The 22,408-nt window shown below is 46.8% G+C and overlaps 1 protein-coding gene across 1 annotated transcript; it reads right to left on the reverse strand.

Moving 5' to 3' along the window:
* Positions 1 to 1,844: 1,844 nt before the first annotated feature.
* Positions 1,845 to 21,804, reverse strand: wdr1 (WD repeat domain 1). The gene is made up of 15 exons (XM_079582537.1): positions 21,638 to 21,804; positions 19,124 to 19,245; positions 17,227 to 17,317; positions 16,630 to 16,777; positions 15,457 to 15,637; positions 14,410 to 14,487; positions 14,216 to 14,296; positions 8,679 to 8,912; positions 7,009 to 7,096; positions 6,448 to 6,604; positions 6,263 to 6,350; positions 5,646 to 5,756; positions 4,679 to 4,849; positions 4,466 to 4,610; positions 1,845 to 2,394 (listed from the first exon to the last, which is right to left on the reverse strand). The coding sequence occupies exons 1-15, from the start codon at positions 21,651 to 21,653 to the stop codon at positions 2,288 to 2,290; spliced, it is 1,818 nt and encodes a 605-aa protein (XP_079438663.1). The 5' UTR covers positions 21,654 to 21,804; the 3' UTR covers positions 1,845 to 2,287.
* Between the last annotated feature and the right edge of the window lie 604 nt (positions 21,805 to 22,408).

Consider the following 22,408-nt stretch of genomic DNA (forward strand, 5'->3'; position numbering starts at 1 on the left):
TGTTTTTTGCATGCAGTGTGTGTTGCCGTGCGCCTCTGACACGTGCGCGCGCCTCAGAGGAGGAGGGTGAATGCCTCAAGGCTCTAAAGTTTGTAATAGTTTGAAAAATTATTACAAAGCACAAACGGAAATGTTTACAGCACAAAACAGCACAGATGTAGAGGAGGCGCTGACACCTTTTTTACCCGTTTTAGAACTTTATAACGAGCAGGTGACCTCAGATCAGACCAATAACAATCATTAATATCTCAAAAACGATAACAGCACAAACGATTGACATGTTTTTCATTTAAATGTGAGTTTGATGGGGGGCCAGGTTCACTCTCTCCTGCTCACCCACTTCAGCAGACTGTCCCGTTTTGGTGTTATATGTGGCAAAGTAGGCGAACAGTGAGTGCGCGCTGGAACTAGTTTGACTGAGATGCGGGGCCCTTGCAGCTGCGGGGGCCCTACGCACCTTGCGTAGTTTGCGTATGGAAAAACCGAAGCAGCTTTCATGAGAAGAGCACACGGCGCCCACAACAAATCTGCCAATCTTTGTGTTCTCTGGCAAGCGATTTTGATAAGTTAACAGAGCTATGATTTGGACCACCTCAACTGCTGGAAAGTTGATGATCAAAGCGTTTTCGTAGTGGCCATGGAGCCCGAGAGCTTAAAGTCTATGGTTACATCCAGGAGACCTTTGCACTTGCAGACAGGCACAGGCAAAAGTCTGCCTTTGTTCACACCTTTCCTAAACCATTCCCTCCTCCCTTCCCCTACACCCTTCCACTCAGGCCGCAGTGAGGGCACCTTCTGAGGTTCACTCAGAGAAATTCCAATTTCTCTGTTACTGTGATTTTCAGACGCTCTCTCCCTCTCGCTGCAGACTCGCGGAGAAGCTTTTCTCCCACTCCCCCTCACTGAGGGGTCCATTTCGGACAGAACTCCACTGTGCGGGCACGCGCAGAGTGTTAGGGGGAGGGAGGAGGGAGATGCATGTGTGGGTCAAACGCATGCGCAGATGCATGTGTGGGTCAAACGCATGCGCAGATGCATGTGTGGGTCAAACGCATGCGCAGATGCATGCGTGGGACATGACGAGTGTGCGGCAGCAGGACATTGGGTTCTGTCCACTCCCAAGGAAGTACACGGAGTCGACGAGGGATCCCGGACATGAACAAATCTTAAAACTGACTGTGGGGAAAAACTCCACCATCACTTTTGAATGTGGACCATTTCCTACATAATCAATACTCAATGTTATAGTTTCAAAGGCCTGGAAGGGCATCTGACGTGAAACCAAACTGTAGAGACTAAACAGAAAACACACGAATCAAGACTTTTACCCAAATGTTTATTTCCTTTTGCTTCAGAAGCAAGAAAAATACAAGAAAATATCAGAAGTTTAAGCAAAAACACATGAATGCAGCACAAACAGGGGGTGCTCACTGGGAGGGGGGGCCTGGCTCTTGGGGAGGGGTCAAAGAGGGGGAGGGCCTGGCTCTGGGGGTGTAAAACACGTTTAATACCTGATATTAACATGCCCTATCTGACCAGTGTCTGCAGCGGCTTTAAGCCTTTTCTCCACATTTCTGATGTGAAGATTGTGAAATGTTGACAGCGGCGTCCCTCAGCTCTGAGGCTCTGAGGCTCAGAGCCTCAGGGGCTCAGGGGCTCAGAGGCTCAGAGCCTTCAAAGATTATCATCTACAACCCAACATTTGAAACTGTTCCAGAGTCAGTGCTGTTCCATGGAGATGGCCCTCAAAGGGTTAAAGAATGATCCTAATACCACCCGCTCCAGCAGATGGACATTTATGAGACCATCTGAACGACACTGTGGCTTTTGGAAGTATTCAAAGCTTACACATGATTATTAGTGTGCAGCCCCGCCCCCTCCAGGTGAGACTCTAGCCCCGCCCCCTCCAGGTGAGACTCCGGTACAGGTTTTCAAAGGAATGTCATTCGTCAATGATCAAAGATCTCACCGGACACTTTATTAGGTACAGAGGAGACTCCGCCCCCTGGATGGGTCTCAGGCGGAGGCGGGGCCAGAGCTGTGCTTAATAATGTGTCCGTCTTGAACTGTCTTTTGGATAAATTATAAAAAGATGAGACTTTCTGCTCTGGCCCTGGCCTGAACCTGTCTGGGAGTGGTCCCGGGGCGGTCCCAGCAGGCGATGGTCCACTGCTTGATGTTGGCGTTGTTGGTGAGTGTGGCGGTCGAGTGTAGGGTTTGTTTTGGGAAGGTGGGGGTGGTCTGGAGTCTGTGGGGGTGGTCCTGGGGGTGGTCCTAGGGCAGTCTCTCAGTATTTGATGGTCCACAACTTGATGTTGGCATCGTGGGAAGTAGTGACCAAAGTGTTGGCGTCGATCCAGGCCAAACCGCTGACATGGTACAGGCGGTGGGAGTCTGCGGAGAAAAGAAAACAGCTGATCAGTGGTCCCCTTCCTGGGGCAGGGGTAGATCTAGAGGGTGGGCACGGTAACGGTCTTGCCACCCCATTGATGTCATGAGGGTTTCCCCCTAATGCATTAGCCATTAGCCATAGTCTATTTTTATCCACCACAGTCCCGATCCTCTCTCTTTCTCTTTCTCTTTCTCACCCAACACCTGCGCAGGATTAACAGAACAAATAAGAGCGGTTTAGCCTATTATTATACCAAAACATAAAGGCACTTCTGTTTTCACTTGACCACATGGATAATTTGCATCTTTACTGCGCCGCTAATGCAGCTGTCACTATAATGAACTAAACCAGAGGTCACAAAATGGCGGACCTCAGTCTGGATCCGGACCCACACGCCAACCTGTCCGAACCCGAAACTTGGATCCAAACTTTGAACCCGACGTGACCCCCTCCGTCCTGCAGCTGTGTGTGCTCTGTCTCTCTGCCTCTCAGGCTACGCTAAAGATGTAAAGCCGAGAAGACGCTAATTATTTAATTAAATATGCATCCGCAATCGTTACGCGCAAACAGCGCGGTTGTTTCTCAATTTAAAAAAAAAAAAAAAAAAGAGCAGCGAGCAAGACCTGAGCAAGACCTGGACCAAACCTGGACCAAACCTGGACCAAACCTGGACCAAACCAGGACCAAACCAAGACCAAACCAGGACCAAACCTGGACCAAACCAAGACCAAACCAGGACCAAACCTGGACCAAACCAGGACCAAACCAGGACCAAACCAAGACCAAACCAGGACCAAACCTGGACCAAACCAGGACCAAACCAGGACCAAACCAGGACCAAACCAGGATTAAACAGGGCTCATTGTTGAGCTGAGCAAAGAGGAGAAACACACACTGCATTGGTACACTGTGTATTTACATATTCTGTTATTTAGAAACCAAAATGTAATTCTAGAGTTAAAACAAAACTATAATGAACTGTTGCATTGTTGTCAAAGCACATGAATTATTATTACTGTAAATTATGTTCCAGACCTTTGCATGATTTTTTTTGGATCGCAGTGAAATTAAATCCAGGACCCCTGTTCTAAACTTTAGTTCTCTCCCCTCGCTCTTTCCCTACACGAGGTCAGAGCTGGTCTCTCTGCAGCTGAGAGGCTGAGGTTCAGAGTCTGTATCTGAGCACTGCAGGGGCGGAGCTGAGAGAAGAATCAAGGGCCTGCGCCCCCTGAAAGCATAATAGCCAATCTAAATCTAAAAAAATCTCCCCCGGACCCGCCCAAAAGGGAGCGCTCTCTCCCACCACACTGTCATGTAATGTCTCACATGTGCTCCAGACGCTACATGGGTGCTTGCAGAGGCTCACTCACTACGCTTTTGACAGGACAAACAATTAGAACTTAGAACTTTAGAGCTAAATAAGGAGCCACCCCTGCTTATATTATGGACAATGCTTGGGTTTGGGGAAACTGCACCGGGCTGGCATGAGTGTTCAACCGGTCAACACGCGTGTTAAACCTGCTGTCTGGACTCTAACTAAGCCAAATAATATCAGAACAATTCATTTGACAGGTAAATGTTCGCTTCCTTTCTCCTTTTAAACTATTTGATCTGCATTTGTGGGAAATATGAAGATACGAGCGGAGAGATGTTTGTTTGTGATGGTCGGAGTGAAGAGGCTGAAGCTGAATAAATGATCAGCGAACTTGAGTCACCTCATAATAAGAGCCTAATTCACTCAGTGTTTCATAAAGCAGGAAAAAGCGGCTCAGGTGCTTGGATAGCCCCCCTCCCCTGTTCAAATGTGTCCCCCCCACCTTCAAAACGCTTCTGACACCGATGAGCGGTATATGGCAAAACCGCAGGAATTTGTTGATTAAGAAAAAATCCAAACCGGCACAGCCCTAGTTGCCACCCCAGAAAATATCCCTGACCCTGCTGCCACCCCGTGATTTCTAGATCCGCCCCCAGGGGCTAGTATCATTAGTATCATTAGTATCATTAGTATCATTAGTATCATTAGTATCATTAGTAGCAGTTAGCAGTGGTAGTAGTAGTGGTAGTATGAAGTACCTGGTATCTTGATCCTCTTGTCGGGATCGCTGACTTCCCAGACAAACACGTTCGTGTCCATTCCTCCTGTCGCCACATGCTCCGAGTCCGGACTCCAACTCAGGACCACGGGCTTCGCATGGTGCCCATAATACTGCCCTTTGATCTGAAGTACACAGAGTACTACTGTTAAGTAGTGCAGTAGAGTACTGCGACTGTGCAGAAGATACTCACGCTGTAGCCGTCGGCGACAGTGAAGACGGTTAGAGCCTTGGAGCAGTCGAGCGCTGCGAGGAACGCTCCGTCAGGAGAGAAGCCGAGGTCAGTGACCTCTGCAGTGACCTTCAGCTGGGTGCTCGGCGTCAGAGAGTCCCCGGACACAGAGTACAGGTGGATCACCCCCTCCTACGGAAACAAATACTACATCAGAGAGGCCCTGCTCACTGAGTACAGGCGGACCATCTCCTCCTACGGGAACAAATACAAATACTACCTAACCTGAAGACCACCTTCACAAATACTACCTAACCTGAAGACCGCCTTCACAAATACTACCTAACCTGAAGACCACCTTCACAAATACTACCCAACCTGAAGACCACCTTCACAAATACTACCTACCCTGAAGACCACCTTCACAAATACTACCGAACCTGAAGACCACCTTCACAAATACTACCTAACATAAACCGCCTTCACAAATACTACCTAACCTGAAGACCACCTTCACAAAAACTACCTAACATGAAGACCACCTTCACAAATACTACCTAACATGAAGACCACCTTCACAAAAACTACCTAACATGAAGACCACCTTCACAAAAACTACCTAACATGAAGACCACCTTCACAAATACTACCTAACATGAAGACCACCTTCACAAATACTACCTAACATGAAGACCACCTTCACAAAAACTACCTAACATGAAGACCACCTTCACAAATACTACCTAACCTGAAGACCACCTTCACAAAAACTACCTAACCTGAAGACCACCTTCACAAATACTACCTAACCTGAAGACCACCTTCACAAAAACTACCTAACCTGAAGACCACCTTCACAAAAACTACCTAACCTGAAGACCACCTTCACAAATACTACCTAACCTGAAGACCACCTTCACAAAAACTACCTAACATGAAGACCACCTTCACAGGCACCAACAGGAGGACATTTCCATGTAATACTCACAGTGTCTCCAACGGCTGCAGTAGCTCCCCCTGGGTGCAGTGCTCCCACCTCAGGCTCAAAGCCCAGTTTATCCAGAGTGAACACTTTCCTCTTGTCCTTCAGCAGCACCACCTACAGAGAACACAAGTACTTTATATACTGATGCAAGTACACACACCTACAGAGATATGCATGTAATATTCATGAAATACACAAGTACACACAACACAGAAATGCAGCCAGGCTGACTTTTTTTTACAGCACACACAGTACAGCATGCACCCGGCTGCGGTCGAGTGAGTACCCGGCTGCGGTACAGCATGCACCCGGCTGCAGTACAGCATGCACCCGGCTGCGGTGGAGTGAGTACCCGGCTGTAGTACAGCATGCACCCGGCTGCAGTACAGCATGCACCCGGCTGTAGTACAGCATGCACCCGGCTGCAGTACAGCATGCACCCGGCTGCAGTACAGCATGCACCCGGCTGCAGTACAGCATGCACCCGGCTGCGGTCGAGTGAGTACCCGGCTGTAGTACAGCATGCACCCGGCTGCGGTCGAGTGAGTACCCGGCTGCAGTACAGCATGCACCCGGCTGCGGTGGAGTGAGTACCCGGCTGTAGTAGAAAGGGTACAGACCTGTCCGATGCAGATGGCGAGGGAGAGTCCTCCATCAGCCACAGACACACACTTGGGCTGAAAGTCCATCTTCACCACATCTCCAGCACTGCACAAATGCATACTTTAACTACAACTGCACAGATGCGTACTTTTATCACAACTGCAAAGGCACATGGGGCTTTTGTCCCATATATTTGCAGTACCTGTACTCCTTTGTTGTAGCGCTGGTGAACCTCACGGTGTCATCCATGCTGCAGGAGACCAGCTCGTGGCTGTTGTTGACCATCATCCGCGACACTTGGTTCGTGTGACCTTTCCCGGACAAACCCTCGCACTGTCCAGTCTCACTGTCCCAGCACGGTACAGCCAGGGATAAGGAAAGTACACAAGTGTACCACTACTACTTCTAATACGTCTAATACTGCATCCATAGCTGTCAAGTGTCCCGTTTTTCCCAGGAAACTACCATATTGTGACCCGTCTAGAGCTTGATTGGGCTGGTCAGATGGCTGACAGCTGGTGCTGGAAAAGGTGCCGGCCCCGACTGCACGCTCCCAAATCTCCCAATCCAGCTGGTTTGAACCTAAAAGTTTACACTTTTAAATATACCGATACTGCTAGCTTCAACATGGAGAGGCTTCTTCGTGTTCTCAACTGTGTACTTGCACTTCTTGGTCACTTTGTGCTTTTGTGAGTGGACTTGTGTCCCTCGCTCTGGTGACGGGTCACAAATCCATCTGTCGGACATTGTGGTTAAAGGATATCGATGTGTCCATCGTGGCTGCCTGAGTAGATGTAGGACCGGCCGTCTCCTTTGTGGACTGTCAGGCACTGGATGGACTTGTAGTGGCCCTGAAGAAGAAGAAACATCTCAGTCCATGGACATCTGAACATCTTCAAAGTGTTGTTATAACTTATGATTAAAATACAGTATATTCAAGTATTTTTAGCACACATAACCTGAGTTGAACATGTTCTGTGTCAAATCGAACAACAAATAACAATGGCTTACACTTGTATTGCGCTTTACAAGCCTGTGTTACCAGGTTTCTCAAAGCAGGACCTATGATTGGCCGGTCGGGGCTGTGGGCAGGGATAGCTCACCTGCCGGACCCTGATTGGCCGGTTAGTTAGCTCACCTGCAGGACCCTGATTGGCCGGTCAGTTAGCTCACCTGCAGGACCCTGATTGGCCGGTCAGTTAGCTCACCTTCAGGACCCTGATTGGCCGGTCGGTTAGCTCACCTGCAGGACCCTGATTGGCCGGTCGGTTAGCTCACCTGCAGGACCCTGATTGGCCGGTTAGTTAGCTCACCTGCAGGACCCTGATTGGCCGGTCGGTTAGCTCACCTGCAGGACCCTGATTGGCCGGTCGGTTAGCTCACCTGCAGGACCCTGATTGGCCGGTCGGTTAGCTCACCTGCAGGACCCTGATTGGCCGGTCGGTTAGCTCACCTTCAGGACCCTGATTGGCCGGTCGGTTAGCTCACCTGCAGGACCCTGATTGGCCGGTCGGTTAGCTCACCTGCAGGACCCTGATTGGCCGGTCGGTTAGCTCACCTTCAGGACCCTGATTGGCCGGTCGGTTAGCTCACCTTCAGGACCCTGATTGGCCGGTCGGTTAGCTCACCTTCAGGACCCTGATTGGCCGGTCGGTTAGCTCACCTGCAGGACCCTGATTGGCCAGTCGGTTAGCTCACCTGCAGGACCCTGATTGGCCAGTCGGTTAGCTCACCTGCAGGACCATGATTGGCCGGTCGGTTAGCTCACCTGCAGGACCCTGATTGGCCGGTCGGTTAGCTCACCTGCAGGACCCTGATTGGCCGGTCGGTTAGCTCACTTGCAGGACCCTGATTGGCCGGTCAGTTAGCTCACCTGCAGGACCATGATTGGCCGGTCGGTTAGCTCACCTGCAGGACCCTGATTGGCCGGTCAGTTAGCTCACCTGCAGGACCCTGATTGGCCGGTCAGTTAGCTCACCTGCAGGACCCTGATTGGCCGGTTGGTTAGCTCACCTGCAGGACCCTGATTGGCCGGTCAGTTAGCTCACTTGCAGGACCCTGATTGGCCGGTCAGTTAGCTCACTTGCAGGACCCTGATTGGCCGGTCAGTTAGCTCACCTGCAGGACCCTGATTGGCCGGTCAGTTAGCTCACCTGCAGGACCCTGATTGGCCGGTCAGTTAGCTCACTTGCAGGACCCTGATTGGCCGGTCAGTTAGCTCACCTGCAGGACCCTGATTGGCCGGTCAGTTAGCTCACTTGCAGGACCCTGATTGGCCGGTCAGTTAGCTCACCTGCAGGACCCTGATTGGCCGGTCGGTTAGCTCACCTGCAGGACCCTGATTGGCCGGTCAGTTAGCTCACCTGCAGGACCCTGATTGGCCGGTCGGTTAGCTCACCTGCAGGACCCTGATTGGCCGGTCGGTTAGCTCACCTGCAGGACCCTGATTGGCCGGTCGGGGCTGTTCTTGTCCAGGTAGTTGATGTGTCCCGACAGAGAGATGCTCAGCATGTGGTTGTTCTGCCAGAGACAGCCGAGCTGCAGGTCATTGACATCTGACCCCAGTGTAAAAGTGGTGACCGCTGACCCCGCCTCCGCGTCCCACAGCTTCACCGTCTTATCTCCAGAGGCAGAGATGAGCTGCGAGCTGTCGGCGCTCCAGCTCAGCTACGGAATAAACAACACAATAGAATGAATATAAAATACATAATCTGCATTAACATTACACGAGAGCAGAGAAACTACCCAAACTTCTCAAAGACTTTTAACCTGAGGTGCTAAAACAGACCAAAGTGTCTCTTAACAAGGTTTATTCAGGAGGTTTTGTGTGAAATCACTCAAACATGGCTGCACTCCTCGGTTTTCACATCCATTCACATAAACATACTTTGTATGAACGAAATGCACAGAATCCCCCCGACAACTGTGTAATCCAAATATGGTCGTTTCCTTTGTGGAAGACGCCAGCTGCCAAAGTGGGCACGATGTACAGCAGTACACAGTATGTGCAGACAAAGTTGCTAACCTTAAAGGCCATTTTCTCCAATGAGGTTTGCATTCCACTCTTTCACAACATGTCCACTTTACTCCACACTTTACTGGCTACATTTGGAAGATTTTTCATTATCTAATTCCTGCCTGATTCATTGAGCTGTTAACCCAAAAATGTACGGGTTAAGAGCTCAATGTATGAAAGGGTTTTTCACTTACAGAAAGAGTATAAAAGGAAAAATAAATATCCTGAGCAAATCTTTGTCACTAATATGTCACATTTCAGTGTTTCCTCCAGATTTCCAGGAGACTGTGGTGGGAATTATTATATAACTAACTACTTTTGGCCATTATTGTGAAGAAGTCATTTCATGTTGGTGCAAATGAAAGTAGGGTTGAAGCAGCGGAAGTGTCACCTCCACAGAAATAACCAATCGAATTGTCATGAACACCAAGGGTTATGTTCATTATTCTAAAATTAATGGTCAAGCATTGTGTCTGTTTGTACAGAGGTTTTAATTAAGGCTGCTCATTTTGAGTCATATAAGGTTCAAAGTTCATAACAAAAACGTCCTTTTCTCAGATCAATCATATTAATGTTTCTAGGGTACAGGTTGTTTAATGTAATGGATCAGTTTTTAAAACACTTTCATACACAAGGCCATCTTGAAGCTGAACTCCCTGCCCTCCCTCCCCACAATCAAGGATGAGAGAAAGATAATTACAAATCATTCACATGGTTTGAATAAAAAATCTTGAATTTTTCAATCGGGGGGACAGTCCCTTGATTCCTCTCTCAGCCTGATGCACTGTGCAGAGAGAAAACACTATCCATAAATAAATAATAATCATCAAGTATAGACCTGGAACATCATTTACAGCTATTTGCTCAGAAATACACTTAAAGGAATAGGCCACCGTTTTTACATACTGAGATATGTTCTTACCTAACCTTAGTCGAGTTAATATATCCCCGTCTGGTCTTTGTCCGTGCGCTCACACATACGCAGCCTCTCGCACATGTCATATAGCTCCAAAAAAGCTCACGATAGAAGCTACCAAGCTCTTCCACGTGTTCCCTATTTAAATAAAGTTACGTGAAGTGTTTTCATGCAAAGTATATTTACACAGAAATGTAACATGTCGATTTTATAAGCAAATAAAAAGGGGGACTATATTGTGAGGCGTAATGATACAGGAGCACAGCGTCCGCGCAGTAACTCCTAAAGACTTCCCCGCTCACTTCCGTCAGTAGAAGCTGTGTGACTTGTAGAGCAGCAGAGAACAGTTGAAGAAGCGTGGATAACTTGTGAACGATGCCTTTTACGTGCATCGTGCCGGGCTGTGATAACAAGCAGAAAGTATATAGTGTAGTAATGTTTCACAGATTTCCAACTCACCCCGGACGACGACACAGGACTCAGGAGCTCCACCATGAGGTAGGAATGTGCAGCACTTTCCCAAAATATATTTTCTGCTTGTTGTAAAAGGCTCTGTACAAGTCACGCAGCTTCTATTGACGGAAGTGAGCGGGGAAGTCTTTAGGAGTTACTGCGCGGACGTTGTGCTCCTCGTATCATTACGCCTCACAATATAGTCCCCCTTTTTATCTGCTTATAAAATCGACATGTTACATTTCTGTGTAAATATACTTCACATGAAAACACTTCACGTAACTTTATTTAAATAGGGAACACGTGGAAGAGCTTGGTAGCTTCTATCGTGAGCTTTTTTGGAGCTATATGACATGTGGGAGAGGCTGCGTATGTGTGAGCGCACGGACAAAGACCAGACGGGGATATATTAACACGACTAAGGTTAGGTAAGAACATATCTCAGTATGTAAAAACGGTGGCCTATTCCTTTAATTAAGTAGTATTTTTTATACATAAAATACAATAAATGTTTCACATATTTATTTCAGTAATCTACAGCAAAGCTGTCATTCATTAGAAAAAGAAATAGATAAGCATCGTACGGGGTAAGTTTTGTCATTTTTATACTTGAGGAAACTAGCTAAAATTCTCCACGTCGCTCTCTGCCGTGTCTCGCCTTAAAGTAAACACGTGACTGAACATGAGGTTGTTGATTAAACTAAACCTTTTAAGTTCAGAGAAGTCGAATCGGTGAGTCATCCTGAGACAAAAGAGTTTGAATGAGGTTTGAATAAAGCAGTGAAGCCGCCGCCTCGGAGCTGCTCTGAACACACCTGTACACACAGGCTCACATTTCCACCCTCTGTGTCCATGAAATGTTGTTCTGCAACTGTTCATAACTGACACTTCCCACAAACACTGGCTGCATCTAAAAAGAGGCAAGACAGCTCCTTGCTCCCATTCCTTCACTTTTGAGGCAAAGACATGAGATCAACCATAAGGAACCTTATGCAGTTACAGGAGCTACAGGAGCTTCAGGAGCTTCAGGAGCTACAGGAGCTTCAGGAGCTTCAGGAGCTTCAGGAGCTTCAGGAGCTACAGGAGCTTCAGGAGCTTCAGGAGCTACAGGAGCTTCAGGAGCTACAGGAGCTTCAGGAGCTTCAGGAGCTTCAGGAGCTACAGGAGCTTCAGGAGCTTCAGGAGCTACAGGAGCTTCAGGAGCTACAGGAGCTTCAGGAGCTTCAGGAGCTTCAGGAGCTTCAGGAGCTTCAGGAGCTTCAGGAGCTTCAGGAGCTTCAGGAGCTACAGGAGCTTCAGGAGCTTCAGGAGCTACAGGAGCTACAGGAGCTACAGGAGTTACAGGAGCTTCAGGAGCTTCAGCGTCAGGACAATCTGAACGTTCCTGAACAACCAGGACGCTACGTTGTAAGATACACTCTTTCTCCTCCTGCAGGGCAATTCATTTAATGTTATTAGCATTACCAACACAATCCGAGCAACTGCACAAATGTCAAAATGATGTGTTCAATAACAACTCTTTATTATTTATTTGACCTTAATTTAACCAGGAAAGTCCTACTGAGATTAAGAATCTCTTTTTTCAAGGGAGTACTGTCCCCAGAGGGAAACCTATTGTACATCTTTTTAGTGGTAGGGGAAACCGGAGTTCCCGGAGGAAAACTACGCTGGCACGGGGAGAACAAACTCCACACAGAAAGGCCCCATCCAGGTGGGAATGGAACCCTGGACCTTCTGGCTGTGAGGCATAAGCATCACCGTGCCGTGTCCTTCACTGGAGCTCATGGAGACAGCTGCACTCGTCTGCTCTCTCAGAGGCGCTTATGCTAGCAGAGCATGTGGCTTAAGCTTTGTTCTTGTAAAATGTAAATCAAAGTGTACAACGTTGCCATAAGTTCATACATTTCCTTTAGAAAACTTTCAGATGCTGCTGTGGCTCGAACGCTGCATGACCCGCTTTATACTTTCATATATTCAGGACAGAGCTCATGTTTTTATTTCATGAAATGTCACGAGGCAAAACTATCATTTCCTCTCATGAGGAGGTCGGAGAGTTCGGCAGCAGTGACTTGTGGGATTGTTCTTAGCTCCTCATGAGGAACATCCCGAGGTTCCTAAGCTAAAGCAGGTATTATAGGAACCATTTCCTCACTGTCTCCTAAATGCACCGGCACAACAATGACGCACGTCCAGATCAACGATACGGTGAAAGAGGTTCCAGGGCGGCTCCAGGGTTGGCCTCGTGAAATGTAAGACTTTAATACCTTTTTAATGCCATCACGGTGAAATTAAATGCCACTATCGCGGGTTAAAACATGCCATTTGTTCTCGTTCTATTAAATAAATTACACGGTAAATAAAAAGAAAATCTAAATGATAGGCTAATAAGGATGAAACTAGCTGCTAGTCAAAAGAATAAAGTTAGACATTTGACAAACGTATTTTATGCATTTTTAGACCAAGTTGGTTGGATGAAGTAATTTATCAAGAGTGGGCAGTATTTCAGTCAGTTTCAGACTAAACCCTGTTAATCAGTCCTGTAGAGCTAGGACTTCAAGTCTAACCATGTCCTGGACAGAACCAGGTCTAAACCAGGACTAAACGGGCTATAAACATGATGGTCCTCGGGAGCCGCCGTGTGCATACAGGACTCTGGAGGAGCGTGTCAGTCACATGACAAAGGGCCGTGGTTAAAGTTGTGCTGTGGGCGATGGCCACAGTTGAAACGTCGGGACTCGGGACATGTTTCTAGCGCAGTACTCGCCTCTCCCACTCACAAATGAAGGAGGCGGGTCCAGGACAGGTGAACTCCGCGCAGCAGAGATGGACAGTTTATGCAGCCTTGTTTAAATAAACGGCCGTTCACTTGAATCGCAAAACACATTCTTTTAAGACACACACCTAAAACATGTTCTTCACGCTGCATTCCTCCATCTCTCATGAGCGTTAGCATCCCGCGCTGCTAGCCCAACTCATTACAGTGTATTATTTGTCCCATGTCCAACGTGGTCTTGATTTTCAGACTTCTGAAGTTTCAGGTGCTGATGTGGAAACACCGGCGCATAAACACCTCAAACATGTGATTTTGTTGTGAGCGGCTCAGCTCTCCTAAGAGATGACATACCTTTACCGGGAGTGGGCACGTTTCCATGGAGACGTCGACTAAAGTCAGTAGAATTTTTTAGAATGTAGGTTAGGTTCCCATCCAAATCCATTCTTTGATTTCTCACTGCAGTAATAGCATTTTCTGTGTGGAGCTGGTCATTAGGAGCATGTTTTGTACTGAGGGTAAAAGTATAGTCCAAAAGCTACGCAGTGTACCTTTAAAATGAACATTATTATAAGGCTTACTTTTGACAAAAATATTATGAGACTAATTTTAACACAAGGATTAAAGAAAATAAATGTAAGACTCATTCACTGAAAATGTAATGCTTTTTTTTGTTAAATCTAACGCTTTCAAGGCCTTAAATGTGGCATGATCAAATGTATTACTTTAATGATTTAAGACCCGCGGTGACCCTGGGTTCCTAGGCTTATTCACACTTTTTAGATGCAGCCACTGTAAGGCGATAGTTTCCTCACCGCGTAGATGCCTCCTTTGTGTGCCTTGTCGCCCCCCAGAGAGCGCACCAGTTCCCCCTTCTGGCCGTCATACAGGTAGATCTGCACACACACACAAACACATACACATACATATATATATACATATACATATACACAGGTGCTTGTTTGTTTGAATCCTGCAGATGATAATGTAATAAGACTAAAGAACACACCTGCCCGTCAGATCCGGCAGTGGCAAAGTAACTCCCGTCAGGAGAGAAACGCACGCAGTTCACAAACTGACTGTGCTCCTGGAACATAAACATTATTACACAACACGTTTCAGGGGATCCTATTGTACATGTTTTTAGTGGTAGGGCAAACTGGTGGTATCAGATGGTAATGCCGTGGCTCTGGTCAGATTATGGACACAGGGAAACGATAAGAGGACAGTATTTGTGGCTGTTCTTCAGGCGCTCGGTGCAGTAACAGTATAGTAAAAATAGTAGAATAGAACCACTCATCCATTCACCCCCCATTTACAAATGTGACAATATGTCGATTTTTCGATATATACTGCGGGGCGATACGATACCGATACTTTTTATTCCAATCAATACTTTTGATGACGTCATGCATATTAATGAGGTAGCAGGGCTCTACGGATTTCACAGTGAGTAGAGGCAAAAAAAGAATCTGTCAGAACAGAGCAGCACTACAATGTTAAGAACTCTGACCAAACAATGTCACACAAATGTATAACTTTTAATGATAGTTTACATAATTGTACATTTTTAATGCTTAAATATAGAAGAAACGTACAATTATATAATGTAAATGAAGTGACGTCTCTGACAGAGCAACAGAATGAGCAAGTCAGGGATCAGGCTATTCATTCATTTAAGAAAAAGGGAAACAAATGTATATAATGAATAATATGTAGTATAGTGTGTGAAAGTAAAGGTTAAAAGTTGCATTGGGATGTATCGTATTTTGTTTTTGTGCAATATATAGATGATCATATTGTGAGATTATCGTTATCGTGAGCCATGTATCGCGTATCAAATCAAAACGTGAGGTTCCCACCGCTACTCTCATTCATACACCCAGGTACGCAGACACTGGAGGTGGGTGAAGTGACGGTGGGCACCTTCAGGAGCTGGGGTTCGAACCTCGACCCTCTGATTATGAGACGAGCAGCTTTACCAACTGCACCACCATCGCCCGTAACACAAGTAACAATAGTAACAATCATAGCAGCAGTAGTAATGTGGGCGTACCGGGAGCGAGCACTTGTACTTGAAGGGAGGACCCTCATAGAACAAGGCCGTGGTGTCGTCACTGCCTGTAGCAGCTCTGTACGGGCGCTTCGGTCTGATGTCCACGCTGTTGATGGTCTTCGAGTGTCCCGACAACTCCCCGACAGAGGACCCGCTGTCCCACAGGAACACAGCTGCAAACCTACAACAGAGCAACCCTTAACTCCCTGAGCCAGGACCAGCTGTCCCACAAAAACACAGCTTTAACTCGCGAGCTCAACTCTCCAACCCCAATCAGAGCAGAGTGCCTGGTCAGGAGAACCTAGCTGAAGGACTTCAATGCAGTTAGAAGTAGGGTTGTGCCGATGGACGATGTCATCGTCCATCGGCGATGGATGAGCAACATCACGATGGAGAGTCACCATCGTGATGCCACGCCCCCTCCTGTCAGAAACACGCACTGGTCTTCTGTAGGCCTTGTAAACCTACAAACTGTGCAGGGATTGCACTGTAAATTAATTCACGGATGTAACTAATATGCACGCTAGTGTCAGTACCTGCCAGAAGCTACGATGTGTTAGCCGTAATTATTAACGTAAAGACGCAGCGCTGCTGTTTCTGACGCGCGGGGCTCTCTCTCTCTCTCTCTCGTGGAGCGGCTTCAAAAACGTGAGCTACGACGCAAACTTCTAAATATTGTCCCGTTTACCCACTGTTTCTTAAACATTGCGTTAAAACTGAGCAAATGCAAGTAATGAGCTCCGATTTACATTTGTATTAGTGGAGAAGAGCCTTGGAGTTCACGCTCTGAATAAGTCGTTCTCCTCTCAGACTTTACGCACAAGTTTTAACACATTTCTTTTGCAAAAGTCGTGTTCCGTGACTCTGTTCAGATCGTGTTTAGTTTAGATCCATTTATCCTGCAATCTCACATTTTCCTAACATACATAGTAATATGCAGCATATATAGGCTATGCAAATGTCTTTAAAAAAATGCTTATAATGAGAAATGGACGATATCATCGTCCATCACGATGGTTCACTGTAAACATCGTCAACGGCCAATTAAGGGAACATCGCCCAACCCTAGTTAGAAGTTGCTTTTGACTAAATGTTGAGCTCTGCATTGTTGTTTCCATTTTGTTTGCTCAATCCAGGCTGTGGGGCGTTGTGTCAGGTCTGTGGGGTACTCACTTCTCCCTTCCATCTCCCACCACAGCGAGGCGTTTGCTGTCTTCAGTCCAGGCCATGTCCAGGATTTTCCCAGAGAGGGGCGTGTACTCGTACTTTATCAGATGCTCTTTCTGCGTGGTGTCCCAAATCTTCACCTTCCCCGAGGCGTCTGCAACACAATACAGTTACTCCCACTCTGGTTCATCCTGAGGCCCTCCCACACTCGTCACTACCAATGCCCCCTAGGGTTGCAAAAGGGTGGAAGATTCCCAGGAAATTTTCAGAAACTTTCTGGAAACGTTTCCCTTTATCATTCGGAACTTTTATTCAGAAATGAAGGGAATTTTCACAAATTGAAACACTCTTAAAAACGTATTTTTTCTTTCTTCGGCTAAAAAGTTTATTGAAGCATTATTTAATTATTGATTAGTTTCTGAAACGTTAACATGTATGGGAGTGATGTCACATTCATCCCTTTTGAGGCGACAGTAAACTCACTGTAGTAGTATTATTATTATTCCTCTTCATATCCAAGCATGTGAATGTAATGTACCGCCATGCGCCCCCACACTGCTCAGAGCCTCTCCCACACTGCTCAGATGCCCCACTGTGCCTTACCTCCAGAGGCGATGTAGAAGCCGCTGGGCGCGTACTTGGCGACGTTAACCGTGTGAGCGTGCTCTGTGAACACATCTGCGATCAGCGGGTTCTGAGGGAACACAACACAACGAGGGTCATGGACCAAGGCACCAACTCAGACCCACAGGGGCCCTCAACCCGAGAGCTGCGCTTTTGGATCAGTGTGAATCCAACTGCAGCACATTAGGCCCATCTAAACATGACTCTGCCTCCTCCTTACATGGTGGCCATGCAATTAATCTATTTCCCCCGATTTCCCACCCGCAGCCGGAACTCCCGAGCCGGAACCTTTCTATTTGTGTGTTTCTGGTAAGCCTGTATATCTGACGCACATCCGCCCATAGCAGCAATGGACGGAGAGACTTCACTCGGCCCGCTGGGGACTCCCATTTCCCATCTCCCCAAATATCATTCTCAAAATTCACATTCAAGAAGATGATGATGTCAGATTTTAATTGTGGGCTAAGACAATGCAACTAATTTGCATATTTTAACAAATAACTAAGGCGAGACACTGCAGGTGGATATGGAAAACAGTGAGTGATATAGATTTTAAACTTTGCTGTATATTATTAACACAAATCTGAGCAAAAACTGTATTGCTGTATTTCCGTAATATTTGTTTATATATAAAAATAAGAGTTTATGCTAAAATATGCAATTTTTTGCAGATGAAATCTAAATAATGCACCATCCATGTTTAAAATAATGGCTTAAGCTTTGTTGGTACATTAGATAAGATTCTTTCAGAGGGGATTTGGGATATCTTGCATAGTTTTTTGAATAAGCCAGTAATGGTGATCTACAAAAAAAAGGCAAATATTTAGGATTTTCTTTGTTTTTTTTTTAGTTACTTAATTTGTAAATTCATAGTGGAAATTCAGCAAAACATATCCTATTGCATTTCTGTCATTTTGTTATGTGAATAAGATTGTTTTAAGAGCTAATTTGTAGTTCAAAAACTCCGCACTGTGGCTTTATGCCAAAGAGTGGCACCGCAGAGTATAGAGGATTTGGAGCGACACACGTTATACAAGGGAAAGTAGCTTCGTAGCCTCACACTGTGGCTGATGCGGGTGCCCTGTGGACCCGCTGGTTACCCGTGTGCCAGGGCATGTGCCAGGGCATGTTCCAGGGCCATAAACAGCCACAGACCTGGGCTACAGTCTGGCCGTTACCGCGGGAGCGGAGCTAACGTTAGCTACACCGCGGACTCGCCCTTGTTTAGAGCGGCCGCTGACGGCGCGGCCAGGTTTTATAACTTCATTCAAAAAGCCGCGGATTAAAATCACATTTATATCCCAAACCGAAGCGCAAATAAGAAAGAACACTTCTTATATTTTATGATCATGATGGTGACTTTTCGAAAAATGTCCACACTTTCAGCCACGATTGTGGAGACTTTCCCCCACAATATCTCAGGATTTACAGCAAATCTGCAGAAGTCACCAGCACCATTGGACTCGGCTACTCGTGTTCTGACTGGAAAATATCACGGTCCGGGAACGGGATTTGTTGCCACGGAAAACGAGATGAAAAAAGTGTTTTTTTTCGAGCGAGGTCCAGACCTCTGATTGAAGATTTTGACGCTGCAGGTGGACTTTATTCATTCATAACTCAACAATTAGTTGGCCTAACGAATAACTAAAAAACACCAGTGGATTCCTTGATTCAAGCTGCGTTTAATGATACTAGATTCATAAATATCCGTCGAATATTGTAACCGCTAGATGGCGCTAAAGCAGAGGAAGCTCATTCAGGTCATTTTCACCACTCAGTGTCGGCTGCGTTTTGCGTTGCTAGTGACATAATCTGAGGAGAGAGTCTAGTCGCTCTCGTATTTGCCATACGTGGTCGCAGCAGTTGTAGTACTCACTTCGATGTTGCGGATGATCACACTCTTGCCGTTGGTGTACAGGAAGTTCTTTCCTTTGGGGTCTCCACCGATGACCTTTGCGACTCCTCTCTCCATCTGCGGCAGACTTGCAAACACGTGCTCTGCAACACACACACACACACACACACACACAGGTCATCCTCTGCTCCCGCTCATATGTTTAACGCCACAAAGAGAAACAATAATCAGTCAATATTTCATTTAAGATACGTGGAAACATTCATCAAACAGAACAAGGAACATGTCGATAGTCGATAGTCAAAAGCCAATTGGACACGAAAAACTAAGGGTTGATTTAAACCTCTCAGTAGTGAAGTCGGAGTCCCACAAGGTTCCGTACTAGGGCCTTTGATGTTCTCTCTATACATCAATGACCTGCCGGACGTCTGCCCCGAGCTCAATATACTGATGCTGATGATGCTGTGCTGTTCACTCAGGGCATGGATGATGGAACAGTTGCTGCCAATATTACAAATGGTCTGAACAAAGTGCAGGACCAGCATTAAACAAAGTACTAAAACTACTCGTATTTGACTTTGACCTGACATTTCATTTCACAGCTCTCACTTTGCGGAAAAAATATCGGGATATATATCGTATATCAACATTCAACCTAAATATATCGGGATGTGACTTTTGGTCCATATCGCCCAGTCCTAATGCAAGCTCAGAGAATCATTAAAGGGGCTAGATGCAAGTTTGCCATTTTATACTCACTACTGCCGCCTCAGGCCATACGTGTAACTGCACCTTCTACATTAAGCTCGTGCATGACGGCACTTTAGACCCGAATGAACACCTTTCTGAGTGACAGTGCAGGATTTTAGAGGCAGTTGTGGTGAACAGGTCTGAGCTCATTCTACACATTAGGACATTGTTCTCAGAATCAATGTCCTACAGTGCATATGAAACTCTCCCCTCAGGCAGACATTACAGAGCACACGCCTGTTCAAGAGCAACAGATACAAGCGCTCTTTCCTTTCGTCTTAAATGTGTTCTGTTGTCCTTATTGTGATGCACCGGGCGCAGCTGATTATTTGTGTAGATCCTTGCTTTTATGTGTGTACTACATCATTACTACAGCACATGCTCCACCCGCCGGTCCATAAAAGGCAGACATGTTGTAGGGGAGAGTGGACATATAGCTGGTGGAGACCCACAAGTCTCCTCTGATGCATCCTCGGTAAAACGGGCGGAGCAAGTTCTCATCCAGGGATTTCCGGGGACTTGCTGAGAAGCGGACTTTGAATTGGAACAGGACTTAGGCCACAGGTGATGACGTTTTACGAGTTCATGATCCACAAGTCCATGGAATGAGAAACGGACCAGGTCTTGGGGTAAAATGAAGCTCCATAATGAAAGGTGTCACGAATCATTAGAAATGTCATGTATGTATGTATGTATTTTTGTTGTTTTTGTACTAGGCCAAAACATTCACCTTCAGACTTCTTTGTGGGTTATTCTATGGCCAAAATGTGCCTGGCAAGTTTAAATCATGTAAAGATTTAATCTCAAATCTTACAGAAAATAACTTTTTTTTTAAAAGGTTATCTTTTCAACTTAGCCACTGGCTCCATTTGTCCGACTCTATCCTAATGCTGTCATTAAAACTGCTGTTAATTCAGGACAAATCTCCTTACTCTTTTCCACAGTTTGAACCGATTGTGAGACCGATGTGTCTGAATTTGAATGGTTGTGTGAGGGGACAATAAAGTTAATCAATTATACATTCAAACGATCCCTAATTATGACCAGACAAACCCATTTTAGATCTGACATGTGGCTGGACATGAGCTGGTCAGGTCCTCATCCACTGCTCTGTGTCCAGCTGCTGTTTCAGGTTTGTGTGGGCGACAGGGGAATCCTCAATGGTCCAGGCGGAAGTCTGACTGACCTGACCTGGCTTTGAAGAACTTGCGCATCACATTCATTCGTTTTGATTTCCACATTCATGAACTCGTATCAAAATTAGAAGGAAAAAAATGCCAACAATACCGTGGAAAGTCTGCGTCAGGATTAATGATTCGCAGATTAGAAAATGATGCGCAGACAGTTCCTCATTGCTTTTAACTCCACTTATATAACAATACGTGGGGTACGAACTGAACTCCTTATTATAAAACGTATTAACTCCATTGTCCTCGTGTCATTAATAATTCAACAGTGTTATTTCCCGAGTTAGCGTCGCTTTTATTCGGACTTGACAGTTTCTCAGAGCGAACTTCTCGCCTGCCACTGCGCCGCAGCCCGGACATGTCACAACAGGCTCTGAATGAGGGTGGAACTTCCTCATACGGCTCTGACGGACTGGAAGCCAAATAGATTTAAAACAAAATGTGTGACAAAGCCCCGGGAGAGGGCTGATCGAGCCCGACAGACGCCGATTCCAGGAACAATATTCTCTCCATACTCTCCGATGGGCGAGGCCTGGATCCGCGCCGTTTCCCGAAGTCTCTTCCCGAGCCTGTGGGTGTGTGAGGCGGGGGGACTTACTCAGCTCGAAAGGCATGGTTCCTCCGGAGTGCAGCCCTCGGTGGAGCCTGGTTCTCGGTGAAGAAATGGGAGAAAAGGACAAAAACAGCGGCTCCGAACGCGCTCAGACCTGCGCCAAACCAGGAAGAGTCGAGACAGACGACTGTGCCCAAATAAGGTAAAGTCAGGAGCACGCGCCGCCGTCAGCCACTAGGAGGCCGCACGAGGAAACCGAGCTTCTCTCCCTGCGCACAGACTGTCAGGCGCACACACCACTCACTCTGAGTACAGACTGTCAGGCGCAGACGCCACTTTACCCTGAGCAGAGAGCACAGACAGGCGGAGAGACCACTTTACCCTGAGCACAGACTGTCAGGCGGAGAGACCACTTTACCCTGAGCACAGACTGTCAGGCGGAGAGACCACTTTACCCTGAGCACAGACTGTCAGGCGGAGAGACCGCTTTACCCTGAGCACAGACTGTCAGGCGGAAAGACCACTTTACCCTGAGCACAGACTGTCAGGCGGAAAGACTACTTTACCCTGAGCACAGACTGTCAGGCGCAGAGACCACTTTACCCTGAGCACAAACTGTCAGGCGGAGACACCACTTTACCCTGCGCACAGACTGTCAGGCGCAGAGACCACTTTACCCTGAGCAGAGAGCACAAACTCTCAGGCGCAGAAACCACTTTACCCTGAGCACAAACTCTCAGGCGCAGAGACCACTTTACCCTGAGCACAAACTCTCAGGCGCAGAGACCACTTTACCCTGAGCACAAACTGTCAGGC

The sequence above is a fragment of the Gobius niger genome (assembly GCF_951799975.1).
Source record: "Gobius niger genome assembly, chromosome: 24".
In the NCBI taxonomy this organism is placed as follows: domain Eukaryota; kingdom Metazoa; phylum Chordata; class Actinopteri; order Gobiiformes; family Gobiidae; genus Gobius; species Gobius niger.

Coding starts and splice junctions, on each gene's coding strand:
- wdr1 (XM_079582537.1), bottom strand. Junction 14,297..14,409: donor CTGCCGGATCTGACGGGCAG/GTGTGTTCTTTA, acceptor GTGTGTGTGCAG/ATCTACCTGTATGACGGCCA. Junction 7,097..8,678: donor GGCCAATCAGGGTCCTGCAG/GTGAGCTAACCG, acceptor CTTCTTCTTCAG/GGCCACTACAAGTCCATCCA.